The sequence below is a fragment of the Artemia sp. Qi Xiang Cuo genome, chromosome 4, assembly GCF_049724085.1.
Source record: "Artemia sp. Qi Xiang Cuo chromosome 4, ASM4972408v1, whole genome shotgun sequence".
Lineage (NCBI taxonomy): Eukaryota > Metazoa > Arthropoda > Branchiopoda > Anostraca > Artemiidae > Artemia > Artemia sp. Qi Xiang Cuo.
The window spans coordinates 17,973,203-17,987,917 of NC_142797.1; the positions used below are offsets into that span (position 1 = coordinate 17,973,203).

At 38.3% G+C, this 14,715-nt stretch overlaps 1 protein-coding gene across 1 annotated transcript in view; it reads right to left on the reverse strand.

Moving 5' to 3' along the window:
• Positions 1-277: 277 nt before the first annotated feature.
• Positions 278-14,715, reverse strand: part of LOC148952842 (monocarboxylate transporter 12-like) — a 105,606-nt gene continuing 91,168 nt past the window's right edge. Inside the window, exons 7-9 of the mRNA XM_089088127.1 lie at positions 14,404-14,622; positions 6,167-6,358; positions 278-501 (exon numbers count right to left, since the gene is read on the reverse strand). Of these exons, the coding sequence (XP_088944253.1) occupies positions 368-501; positions 6,167-6,358; positions 14,404-14,622 (545 nt within the window). The 3' untranslated portion in view covers positions 278-367. The remainder of the gene's footprint in view (positions 502-6,166; positions 6,359-14,403; positions 14,623-14,715) is intronic.

Consider the following 14,715-nt stretch of genomic DNA (forward strand, 5'->3'; position numbering starts at 1 on the left):
CCTCACCCTGAGCGACATGGACAATCACTTTTTTGCATGGGGTAGCACTGATCCATCCTTTTTTTTGAAAAAGAATCAAGGATTTCAAAATTGAAGAAATTTGGTCTTTCACACAAATATAAGCGAAGATGAAAACTTTCGGTCTCATAAGGTTTATACTTAACAGCTAACTTATAGCTTTCTTATATTATAACAGCTTTCTATATTCTAAAACTAGAAAGAAAGACCAAAGCCTTTTGTCCTATAAAACGCAATTCAAGTCTTAAAAACATTTGGATTATTAACGAATCTTTTATTGTAAAAAAAAGAACAGATACGCAAACATTTTCAATCAAAAAATATTAGCTTGTGATAAATTTAAAAAAGCCTAAGCTTGTCCTTTTCTTCGCTTAATCCAATCTGACAAGGGTAAAATAAGCCATATTAAAAAGCAGAATATAAGACAACCTGCCATCACAATGAAACATGCTTGGTAGCTCCCAGTAACATCTCTGATAGCTCCTGAAATTACAATCATTTACAACGTATTTTCAAGGATTAATGAAATATTTAAAAAAATCTAAAATTAAAGTCTAAACTTGATATAAATGGCTACAAATCAGAGGCTAGAAATCTCCAGAGACTCTGCCGGAAAATATCTTGTTTTATGTTTTGTTTCTTGCTTGAACAACTGAAAATCAGAAGCATTGGTGACGGTAAATTTATTTACAACTCATGTTGAAGCATCTGTGCAAACGATACCCAGTTGAAACTCAACTTGGTGGGTAGGAACACATTTTCCCTCCAACTCGTTAAAGAATAACAGTTAAAATTGGTTGCAGGGTGTTACGAGTAGCTAAAACGGAATAGGGGTTTACTTTTTTTTGGGGGGGGGGGGGAGAAGGGCCTCTTGTGCAAAAGTTTTTGAACGGCAATTGGTAAATACAACACCTTTGATTGCTAACTGACCATATTTTCAGAGCTCTAAAATGATTTTAGGTAATTACCAGTTAAACTTAGCCTAAGAGTGAGGGTTGATGGGAAGACAGCTCCCTTACAGAAAACAAATTCCTGTTTGTTTTGAGTTTTTATATCGTGCTTTACTTTTATTTGGAAAAATTAACATTTTAACATTTTTTTTAACATTTAATTTTAGCAGTAAAACTACACTTAAACATGAATGAATGTTCTTGAAGTGGAAATATTCATCGAAGTTGTTATTTCGTTTGTGTCTCCATGAGTTCTCTGAAAATTTATTGTTATTGTCTATCTGTTGACCATGTCTTGGCAATTGTGATACCAGACTGTATATCGGAATTTGATCTAATATACTAAACGGGAAGGGGTGGGTTGCCGTAAATCACTTTTGATTATTAAAACGACACTAGATTTTCAAATTTGTAAATTGAATAAGCGACCTTTTATTAGAAGAAATTAGTGGGAAGGCGGGAGAGCTGTCTTTCCTTTCACCGAGAAAATTACTGTTCCCTAGGACTATCATTTATAATTGTGGATTTTAATCCCTTATCATCATAGCACGGTTTCACGAAGAAACCACTTCTTTTTTTCCTAATGGCATGTCATTACACTTACAATTTGTCCAAACAGTTCAGGAGACTCAAATCCTTTAACCCTAGAAAGGTAAGCTTCCCAAAAAGCTACGTAGATGGTAAGCTTTCGTAAAAACTACTACTTGAAGAAACATTTACTCCTAAAGCTCATCATTTAAGTATATTTTAAAAGTAAATGAGAATTATGAGAATCAGGTTTTCAAAAAATATTTTAAACAGCACAAAAGAATGGTGTCATTTCTTGAAGTGACATGTGCATGACTTCACAAGGTGTTCATTCCAGAAAGGCCTTTTCCAGTGGCTGCTAAATTTGGTAGTGATTCGGCGAATGCACGCTGGGTAAAGGCTATAGGTCGTAATTTTCGTTCCAGAGACCTCATTAAACGTATTTCACCAGTCATTTCCGTTGTTTGACTGATGTTGAGTCTTATCCAGCGCTGCTAACCTGAGGTTTCTAAACGAGTGGCCACATACGACTGGGCCAACTCTTTGAACAGTACATTCACGAAAGCCTTTCGTGGAAGTGGTTTTCCACCAGATTTGGAGATAGTGAAGGAGTAGATGAAATAACAAACTGTTGATGCACGCGATGTTGATCAGTCTATAAAACACGTACATGAACCACCTGTTGGTCTTCTGAGCGGCTGACATTGAACTACACAGTTGGCCAAATGTGTCAAAACCCCCTTGGTGTTATTAATCAAAAGAACTTTTTGCACAAAATAATTTATTTTTTTTAAGTAAAGAATTCCATTAAACCAAAAATGAACAAAAATAGAATCAAATAATCTACCAAGCATATAACTACCACAAATTAGTATTAATAAATAAATGAAACCAAAAACAAGCAGAAATTAAAATAAGTCAAACTCAAAACGAGCAGAAATTAATCTGAGTAGGGTTCTAAACCCTATAATTTCTAAGAGCCAAAATATAATTTGTTCTTTACTGAAAAAAATGTGCATTGTCAGTTTAATATACATATGCTGATATTTATTCCTTAAAATCTTAATTAATTTTTGACTTCTTAAAGTTACAAAAGTGAAACCATTTAAAAGATTTTTTTTCAGTAAAGTAAAAATCATATTCTGGCTCTTAGAAATTATATGGTTTAGAACCCTACTCAGATTAATTTCTGCTCGTTTTGAGTTTGACTTCTTTTAATTTCTGCTTGTTTTGGGTTCCATTTATAATACCCACTGGGCATAACTTACAACCCTAGCCCCTAGTCTCTGGGGTTTGTTTCAACCCCCAAAGCCTTGTTATGTGATATTTAGACTGTTTTGAATAGAATGGCTATCTCAAAATTTTGATTAGACGCATTTCGGGACAATATGACGTGTGTGTAGGGGGGAGAGGGTGGCTGCCCTCCGATCACTTTGACTCTTAAAAAGAGCACTAGAGTGTCTGATTACCAATCCAACAAGCCCCCTTTGAAGTTTATATGACAAAATTGTCTATAAAAGCCCTATATGTCCCCAGGGCAAAACTTACAACCCTTGCCCTGAGGGCTGGGGGGATTTGTTATCCTCAAAGACATAATTTCCAGACCTTTCTGATAGGCTTAACAAAATGGCTATATAGAAATTTTAATTGGAAGTGTTTGACTAAATGATAGGCGTGGAGGGAGACATTTGCCCTCTGATCACTTTCGGCTAATAAAAAAGGTACTAGTCTTCTCAATTTCCAATCAAGTGAGCCCTTTTTGAAGCTGCTATGACAAAAATTTCTATGAAAAATGTTAAATGCCTCAAAGGCATAACTTACGACCCTTGTCCTGAGGGCTATGGGGGGAGGGTTGTCATCCTCAAATACATAATTTCCAGACCTATCAACTACGTTGAACAAAATGGCTATCTGAAAATTTTGATTGGATGTGTTTGGGGAAAGGGTGAGCATGAGAGGGATGTTAGTTACCCTCCAATCACTTTCGACTATTAAAAAGGGCACCAGCCTTCTCAATTTCCAATTGAATTAGCCCCTTTTGAAGTTTCTACGACAATACTATCTATAAAAACCTTATATGCCACCAGGGCATAGCTTACAACCTTTGCCCTAGGGGCTCTCGGGGGTTTATCATCCTAAAATGCATAATTTCCGAAAATTTCAACTACATTGAACAAATTGGCTATCTCAAAAATTTAATTGAATGTGTTTGGGGAAATGGTGGGCGTGAGAGGGGGGTTAGTTGCTCTCCATTCACTTTCGACTATTCACATTGACTATTAAAAAGGGCAATAGCCCTTTAAATTTCCAATTAAATGAGCCCTTTTTGATGTTTCTACGACAGAACTTTCTATAAAACCATCTATGTCCCCAGGGCATAACTTACAACCGGTGCCCTGATGGCTGTGACGGGGAGGGGTCATCCTCAAAGACAGAATTTCCAGAACTTTCGACTACGTTGAACAAAATTAACATCTCAAAATTTTGATTGGATGAGTTTGGGGAAATGGTGGTTAGTTGCTCTTCAATCAGCTTCGACTATTAAAAAGGGCTCCAGCCTTTTCAATTTCCAATCAAATGAGCCCTTTTCGAAGTTTCTACGACAACTTATATAAAAAAACTTATATGCCCCCAGGGCATAACTTACAGCCCTTGCCCTGAGGGCTGTGGGGGGTTGTCATCCTCAAAGACCTAATTTCCAGAACGTTCAACTACGTTGAAAAAAAAATGGCTATCTCAAAATTTTGATTGTATGTGTTTCGGGAAATGGTGGGCGTTAGAGGAGGGTTAGTTGCCCTCCAATTACTTTCGACTGATAAAAAGGGCACTAGTCATTTCAATTTCCAATCGAATAAGCCCTAAGTTTTTACGACAACGCGTTCTATAAAAACCGTATATGCCCACAGGGCATAACTTACAACCCTTGCCCTGAGGGCTGTGTGTGTGTGGGGGGGGGGGGGGTCATCCTTAAAGACCTAATTTCCAAAACTTTCAACTACGTTGAACAAAAAGGCTAACTCAAAATTTAATTGGATGTTTTTGGGGAAAAGAAGGGCGTGAGAGGAGGGTTAGTTGCCCTCCAATCACTTTTGACTATTAAAAAGAGCACTAGCCCTTTGAAGTTCCAATCAAATGAGCCCTTTTTGAAGTTTCTTCAACAAAGCTTTCAATATAACCCTTATATGCCCCCAGGGCATAACTTATAACCCTTTCCCTGAAGACTGTGGGGGGAGTATCCTGCTCAGAGATATAATTTCCATAACTTTCAACTACATTGAACAAAATGGCTATCTCAAAATTTTGATTGGATGTGTTTGGGGAAATGGTGGGCGTGGAAGGGGTGATAGTTGCCTTCCAATCACGTTCGACTATTAAAAAGGGCACTAGCCATTTCAATTTCCAATCGAATGAGCACATTTTGAAGTTTCTACGACAATGCTTTTTTATGAAAACCTTATATGCCCCCAGGGCATAACTTATAGCCCTTGCCGTGAGGGCTAAGGAGGGGGGGGGGGTGTCATCCTCAAAGACCTAATTTTCAGAACTTTCAACTACGTTGAACAAAATGGCTATCTCAAAATTTTGATTGGATGTGTTTGGGGAAAAGTTGGTCGTGAGAGGGGGGTGAGTTGCCCTCCAATCATGAAATTCAAAGGGTACTAGCCCTTTGAATTTCCAATCGAATGAGCTCTTTTTGAAGTTTCTACGACAAAGCTTTCTATAAAAATCTTATATACCCCCAGGTCACAACTTACAATCCTTACCCTGAGGGTTGTGGGGGATTGTCCTCCTCAAAAACATAATTTCTATGTGGAAATCAACTACGCTGAACAAAATGGCTATCCCTAAATTTTGATTGGATATATTTTGGGAAATGGTGAGTGTAGAAGGGGTTTTAGTTGCCTTCCAATCACTTTCAACTATTAAAAAGGGCATAAGCCACTCCAATTTCCAATCGAATAAACCCTTTTCGAAGTTTCTACGACAACTCCTTCGATACGGAGTGCCCTGGTCACAAGAAAAAAAAAATAATACATTGTGCCAACATCGTTCTTTACTTAGGCAGCGCTATTGCGCTGCTTATGATTACAGTTTTCAATGATCTCATGCTTCTGGATTGGATATGTGGTGCTGGTACCCTCATGGCAAGGTGATAGAAGCAGAATCAATTTTGGTGGCTTAGCAAGATAAGACGCTACAGTCTTTTCTTGACACTCTCTCTCTTTCTCTCTCTCTCTCTCTCTCTCTCTCTCTCTCTCTCTCTCTCTCTCTCTCTCTCTCTCTCTCTCTACTCATCATCATCATCATCATATCATCATATATATATATATATATATATATATATATCATATATCATATATATATATATATATATATATATATATATATATATATATATATATATATATATATATATATATATATATATATATATATATATATATATATATATATATATATATATATATATATATATATATATATATATATATATATATATATATATATATATATATATATATATATATATATATATATATATATATATATATATATATATATATATATATATATATATATATATATATATATATATATATATATATATATATGTAAGCTCAGAACCAAGAAAGTACTGAATTTTCCTGGAAAATTATACCATTTCTTACCAATTAAAGGCAGTCCTCCAAAATATATGATAGCGTTGAAGCCTAAGGATAAACCAAATGCCATTGGAAGTAGCTCAAGTCCAAGATTTTCTGCCATTATTATCATAGATATACCGGTGTTGCCACCCATTCCAACACCATATATGCAGCAGAAGGTAGCAAGGGTAACATAATCAGTAGCAAAAGCTATCCCTATAAAATAAAAGGTGCTAAATAAGCATGTCATTTGGACATTCAGAAGCTAAAGCTATTAAGTTCACTTTTGATATCTTCAAGACTGTAGTTTAAGAAAGCTTTAAATTCATAAATTTAGCGTGAGAAAGCGCGTAAAACTCGTAAATTTACTCTTTTGCATATAAATGCTACGTTTTTACATGTACATACAGATAAACAAATTAATAAAAAGGACAAAGGGTTGTTCAAATAGAATTAAAAAAAAAAAAAAACACACACCTAACATGAATAAGTTTCATGTAGTTCTTAGGCTCAAAAATATAGTTATTTTCAAAGGTAGGATCAAATAAATAGTTGTAGGAAATAGAAGTAGTAGAAAGGTAGTAGCAGAGAAGTTTCCAAAATATTGTTGCTTTCAACAATTATTGTGTTAACTCTAAACAGCGTACGGTTTTAGTAATTAGGTATTTTAAACTGTCTAGAAGAAAACTTAGTTTTTACATTGCGAAAAGTATGCTAAAAAAAAAAAATCCCTTTTATAAATAATGGCCTTAATACTGAGTGGTCTTAGTACAACACAAGTGTGATGTCACCTACTTAAGAAACTGGTGGCCGCGGGCCTCCTTGAAAACTGTTGACGGTCCCTTAAAAGAGACGGAGGCTTACTCTTCTGATGAAAATTCTGATTATACACCGAGTTGGCTTAGCGGTCCGTTAAGAAGAGGTCGTTAGATCATTTTCTAACAAGATAGGAATTGGGAGTTCACAAATGGGGAAGCGAAGAATATTGGCCTATCTCTTGAAGCGGCAGTAAAATAAAAGAATTTTTGATTTATCAGAATTTGCAGGAATTTTATACAGAGATGCTATGTAAAGGCGAGAATATTGTGAAAAAACCATGTAGTTAACAAAGTTTGAAATTAAATGGCTGCAGACACATAGCTTATTCGTGATAAAGGATACATAAAATGGTATGTATTGGAGTTATAGGAGCATGTATGGATTAGTCAATGTGTAGGAGCCAATAGTGATTTATGAGATAGCTTATTCGTGATAAAGGATACATAAAATGGGATGTATTGGAATTATAGGAGCATGTATGGATTAGCCAATGTATAGAAGGCCAATATTGAGTTATGAGATAGCTTATTCGTGATAAGGGATACATAAAATGGGATGTATTGGAGTTCTAGGAGCATGTATGGATTAGCCAATGTATAGGAGCCAATAGTGAGTTATGAGATAGCTGATTCGTGATAAAGGATAAATAAAATGGGATGTATTGGAGTTATAGGAGCATGTATGGATTAGCCAATGTATAGAAGGCCAATATTGAGTTATGAGATAGCTTATTCGTGATAAAGGATACATAAAATGGGATGTATTGGAGTTCTAGGAGCATGTATGGATTAGCCAATGTATAGGAGCCAATAGTGAGTTATGAGATAGCTCATTCGTGATAAAGGATAAATAAAATGGGATGTATTGGAGTTATAGGAGCATGTATGGATTAGCCAATGTATAGAAGGCCAATATTGAGTTATGAGATAGCTTATTCGTGATAAAGGATACATAAAATGGGATGTATTGGAGTTCTAGGAGCATGTATGGATTAGCCAATGTATAGGAGCCAATAGTGAGTTATGAGATAGCTTATTCATGATAAAGGATAAATAAACTGGGATGTATTGGAGTTATAGGAGCATGTATGGATTAGCCAATGTATAGAAGGCCAATATTGACTTATGAGATAGCTTATTCGTGATAAAGGATACATAAAATGGGATGTATTGTAGTTCTAGGAGCATGTATGGATTAGCCAATGTATAGGAGCCAATAGTGAGTTATGCGATAGCTTATTCATGATAAAGGATACATAAAATGGGATGTATTGGAGTTATAGGAGAATGTATGGATTAGTCAATGTGTAGGAGCCAATAGTGATTTATGAGATAGCTTGTTCGTGATAAAGGATACATAAAATGGGATGTACCGGGTAAACCGGGGTACCCCCCCCCATACTTGGATACGGCCTTGGTATAGGAGCCAATAGTGAGTTATGAGATGAGCTTCCTTGATCATTTTGATTCTAAGAGGAATTTCTACTGGTTGAGCTTTATTTCAGTTAAAGAATAGAACTTCGGAGTTTTTGGCATTAAGTTCAAGTCCCAGCTTTGCTTACTCGGATTTCAGCTAGGGAAATACTTCACTAATGTGCTGGATAGCGTGGAACACATTCATTATACCGTATAATAGACTAGCACCGTCTAAGAGAATGAAGGAGGAGGGAAAAAAATATTACGTATAAAAAAATATGTTGACTTTTTTGAGTATCAAAAACTCTCCTAGAGTATAAAAAACTCTGCGAAGAGTAAAGTGGAAAAAACTGCTCCTTGACGAGAACCTTTCTCAAAGACAATAGGAATATTGGGTGAACAGACGAGTAGTAAACTTGAGGGCTCTCTGTTTTAACGATAGTAAGAGTATTAGGTAACCATTAAGGTGTTAATACACATCTCGGAGATCTCTGATACACCATAGGTTTTCCCCACGTTTTGCTTCATGGAGTAGCAGAGCAGCGTGAGTCAGAGAGATGTACGCTTTACATATACTATAATCAGCTAGTACAATAGTTTAACCTCAAGCATCATCAACAATTATTGCGTTGTAATAGCTGACTAGGCTTGGGTAAAACCAAGATGCGACTAGAATTCGAATTTGAATAGTGAAACATAACACTTCACGTTCAGATGGTTAATGAAAAGCAGTTCAAAGAGCTGCAGAAAGTAGTAATGTAATATTCTTACCTTTCTGTTCTAGGTGACCTGGGTTTCTATCTCAATTGAATAAACGTTGAGACTTTCTACATGGTGTCAGATCCTCTAAAACAACATGGAAGCCAACATCTCCTACCCTGCAATGGATTGGACAAGTGCTAACCTTAAAGAGGCATGGACAAGATTTAAGAATCATGCAAAGCTGATGTTCCAAGGACCCCTTAGCGGAAAGACAGAAAAAGTGCAATGCGCCTTCCTGCTGATCGGGCTTGGAGATAAAGGGCGAGACATTTTTAGTACCTTTACAATTACAGCTGATGAACAGGACAAAATTCAACCGTACATGGACAAGTTCAGTGAATATCTCCTCCCTCAGTGCAATACAGTGTTTTAAAGATATCTCTTTCATAAACGTGATCAACGAGATGGTGAACCAGTGGATCAATACATAACTAATCTGAATCTTTTAGCTCGTGAATGTGCATATTCCACATCAGCCATGAGAGATGAAATGGTAAGAGACCGACTTGTATGTGGCATCTCTTCAGCAAAAGTCAGAGAGAAACTCCTCCAAGCAGGTTCCAATCTAACTCTGTCACAAGCAATTACTATAGTGCGAACACATATACAAACCCAGGTGCAGCTCAGGACAATGTCTCAGCCTGATACATGTGGCAGCCAAGCTTATCAAGAAACATGCATAAAGCATGAAGTGGATTTTGTCAGGAGGGCAAAGAAATCAAACCATGCTCCATCTGTAAGACAAAGCTATTTCTGTGGAGGGGATTATTCACCTTCCCACAAATGCCCCGCAAAAGGAAAAATATGCAGTAACTGTGACAAACCAAACCATTTTGCAAAGGTTTGGAAAAGCAGCAAAAAGGTGGTGAATGTAATAAATCAACGACATCAAACAAATGAGCATCAGCCAGACAGCAATGATGAGTTCTTCATTGACACCATAAAGATGAACAAAGGGGATTATCAACCATATGTGAAGCTCATAATCAACGAACACATCAGTATCACTTTCAAAATTGACACGGGTGCACAGGCCAACATCATACCTGAAACATTTTTTTACACCCTTAAACCAAGGCCCAAAGTCAATAAGACACTACAAATTCTTACTAATTTTGGAGGACAGAAGATCCAAACACTTGGCGTTTGCAGCCTTAACTGCGCATATACCAACGGATGCACTGAGACACAGCCCTTCTTCATAGTGAAAGACGCCCCCGTCCCAATCCTAGGCTTCGAAACCAGCAAGAAACTAAAATTAATTAAGCTGATACTTACTGTGACAAAACCATACCCATTAATTGAGGAATTCAAAGACGCATTTCAAGGTATAGGACAGCTCGAAGGTGAGTGTCACATAACACTCAAAGAAGGAACTAAACCTAAGGATGTACCAGCCAGACGCATCCCAATACCTCTCTAAAACAGGTTCAAGAAGGAACTAGACAGGATGGAGGCACTAGGGGTCATCAAAAAGGTTACTTACCCCACAGATTGGGTAAATGCTGCAGTTGTGGTTGGAAAGCCTGACAAAAGCCTCCAGGTCTGCATTGACCTAGAGAACCTGAACAAGGCCATCAAAAGACCCCACCACCCAATGCCCACATTCGACGAAGCAATACTAAAACACTCCGGTGCTAAATTTTTCACCAAGCTGGATGCCCGTCATGGATATTGGTCTCTCGTCCTTGACAACGAATCACCTCAACTAACAACATTTTACACTCCATACGGCCAATACATGTTCAAACGCATGCCGTTTGGGTTGATTTCAGCGCAGGATGAATTTCAACGCCGTATGGAAGAGGCATTTGAAGGCATTAAAGTTTTTTCCGTCATAGTCGATGACATCATTATATCTGGGGAAACCATAGAGGAGCACGACGCAAATGTTCGCAGTGCACTAATCAGAGCACGCGAAAGGACTGTGAAATTCAACCTAAGACAATGTGTGTTCGGGTGCGACAGCATACCATACTTTGGACACATAATATCAAAAGGTGGTATCCACCCAGACCCACAAAAGGTCCGTGCACTGAAAGAAATGAGACCCCCATCTACCAAGGATGAACTGCAGACCATACTGGGAATGATGAACTACCTAGCAAGGTACATTCCCAATATAGCATCACTAAATCAGCCCCTACGTAATCTGGCAAAACAGCGACAGCTCAAGTGGGAGCCACAACACGATATAGCATTGACCAACATCAAAGAATCCATTTGCAGCTCATTGACATTTGTTGATCCAAAAGCAGGGAACATCGAACTACAAGTTGACGCTTCAAAGTTTGGCCTAGGAGCCACCCTTATTCAAAATGGGATGTCAATCTCCTTTGCATCACGCTCTTTGAACACCACCGAGCAAAACTACTCGCAGATAGAAAAGGAACTATACGCTATTCTCTTCGGCTGCATACACTACCACCAGTACCTCTATGGCCAGAAGTTCATAATCATATCGGATCACAAGCCTCTCCAAGTGATCCTGAACCACCCAATATCAAAGTCGTCACCGAGACTCCAGCGGATGCTACTGAGAATCCAACCATACGACTTCACCATAACATTCCACCCGGGCAAAGAGATTTCAGTTGCCGATGCCCTGTCACGCATGCATCTCCCTGAAGAGGATGGAGAGATGCAAAAAGAGATCGAATCATATGTGCATTCTGTTATGTCAATCCAACCAATCAGCACTGACAGACTTAAAAAGCTCAAAGAAGAGACAGCAGCTGACACTCAATTGGTTGAGCTGGCTAAGACAATCAAAAGTGGTTGGCCAGCATCCAGAAGAAACCTCCCAGCAATTCTCATCCCATTCTGGAATGTCCGGCATGACCTAACGGTCATAGACCAAATTATACTAAAAAGTGATTGCCTGGTCATACCCAAAAACTCCTGCAAATATATACTCAACTGCTTGCATGCATAACATCTGGGTATCAAAAAAAGTAAAAAGCATGTTTGCTACGCCATTTTTTTGGCCAAGGATGCCAGAATATATTGAGGAATACATAAAATCCTACTATGCATGCACCAGACTCCAAAACTCTAACCAGAATGAGCCCTTGAGGCCACATGACATCCCTGACTTACCATGGAAAAAAATTGGTTGCGACCTCTTTTACAAAAACGGAGAATACTTCCTCATTACTGTCGACTATTACAGTCGATTTTTAGAAGTCGATAGATTGGGAAGCAGTACATATGCTCACCAACTAATTACGTACCTGAAAAATCACTTTGCTCGCTATGGAATTACTCATATGCTCATTACAGACAATAGTCCACAATTTACATAATTTGTCTTCCAAAAATTCATATCAGATTGGGAAATATCTCAGACCACATCCTCACCACATTTCCCCCCAATTAAACGGATTGGCAGAAAGGTCCGTACAGACGGCCAAAGATATCCTGAGTAAAACCGATATTGCTGGAAATGATTTTGAGCTGACGTTACTAGAGTACAGGAACACCCCAGTTAATGGTCTGGCCTCCCCATCTCAATTGCTAATGAGCAGAAATCTCAGATCAATAGTCCCATGCACCAAAGCATTGCTTGCACCAAAGACCATTCACCACAAGCAATTTCGACAGAACCGAATGAAGCAACAGTCGCGCCAGAGCAAGTACTATGATCGACAGTCAAAGCAACTGAAACCCCTACAAATTGGACAACCTGTACAGGCCCAAATCCACGGCAAACTCTGGCAGGCGGGCATTGTCAAAAGAGCAGATGTGAATCCCAGATCCTACTTTGTCGAGACAAACGACAGAGCAACCTACAGAAGGAACAGGTGCCACATAAAGACAGTCTGTCAGCAACCTCAGTCATCAGACGCCACCCCAACTGAAGAGATTCCCCATACAGATACTCCAGCCACACCACTGAGTCTATCAGAAACAATGCCTACCCCCGTCCTTAGAACACCAGATGAAAACCGTCTGAAACCCTTCACTTGCGTTCATAGCCCAACATTCAACAGGCCCATACCTGTACCAAGCACCAGTCACGTGACCCATACAGAACTCCATGATACCTCCTACATAACCTGTACCGGTCGCGCTGTGAATCCAGTCCAGAGGCTTAACCTCTGGAAATGGTAACCTCCGTGAACTAAAGGAATACCACCACCCCCTTGTTTCAAAAGTAAATTGAACATTTTTAAAAGAAAAAAAAAAAAAAAAAAGGAGCGAGCCTCGCGCTTCTTCATAAATAAATACAGTAATGTATTATGATAGTGTGTTTAGTATTTAAAAATGGAATTTGATTATTATATTTTGTACCAGCTCGCTAGTTTGGAAAGGAGGAAGGATGTAATATTCTTACCTTTCTGTTCTAGGTGACCTGGGTTTCTATTTCAAATGAATAAACATTGAGACTTTCTACAGTAACAACCACTTTAGAGTGGAAGATGAGCACTGGGTGCTCATTGTTTGTCAAAGTTTCCTGCTAAATTTCCTGGAAACGAAACTCCTGCTTAATTTTTAGTGAATATGGAAACTTAAGGGCGGAAGGTAGATTGGGCTCATAAGCTGCAGACATCTCTGAAACTCTATCCACTTATTTCCTTTGGCGCAAAATCACTTGCCCCATAAGTTTCAAGCAGATTCGAGGTCGTAGAAGGTGGATACGCCTCCACAAACTACCCTTCACATATTCCAAGGACCCAAAATACCTGCATTCACGGCTCTTAACACATAAATGAACATTCCAGCAAGACATGAAAAACAGAAAACGCCAACTGACTCTGAGGAGTATTCCCAGCCATGGCTATCGGACAAGTAAAAGCTGCTGCTGCTACTACTGCTGCTACTAAAACTCACTACAACACCAAGCCGCCTGAGGTCAACACAGCTACGCACACTCCTCCTCCACCCCAATCTATTCAAAGCCTTTCTATTTACAGCCTCCCAAAAAGTTTCAATTTTCCTTGAACCTTCCCTTACGACATCCTCCCGCCCCAATCTTGAGGGATCTGCTTTTTGTTTGACCCTAGACGGTTGCCCAACAAGGATAATCTTGGGCAGTCTATCATCGTTCATCCGCAGAACGTGTACTATTCATTTCAACCTTTCTCTCATCATAACCCTTGAAAGCAGGATTGATCCATATTTTTCGTACAGTTTACTGTTTAAGGTACGGTCAGTCAGTCGGGTACCCATATCAACCCGTGTGCAGTTTTTTTTGGAAAACATCTAGCAAATCTGTCTCCATTACAAAAACGATGATATAAGGGAATAGGACAGCATTCTTACCTAAGCAGGCAACTGCCTTTACAATGTAGTTAACAGCATAAATTTGGATTCTTGAAACTTTGTGCTTGATCTTCTCTGATAGAACTGGAACTACGAGCCGTGCAACAGTGTCAGTAAGTGCCAATATAGAGAGTAAAGCAGCTGAGTTTCCGGGAGAAATTCCCATCTCTCTTGCCATTGGTGGTACCAACGTATTCACTTCTTGGTAGACAAATCGACCTGGAAAATTTTTATTACGTCAACTATTATAATTTTGGAAGGTGTAAATTTTAGATAATTACTAATTAGAATATGAAAATCTCATTAGAAACT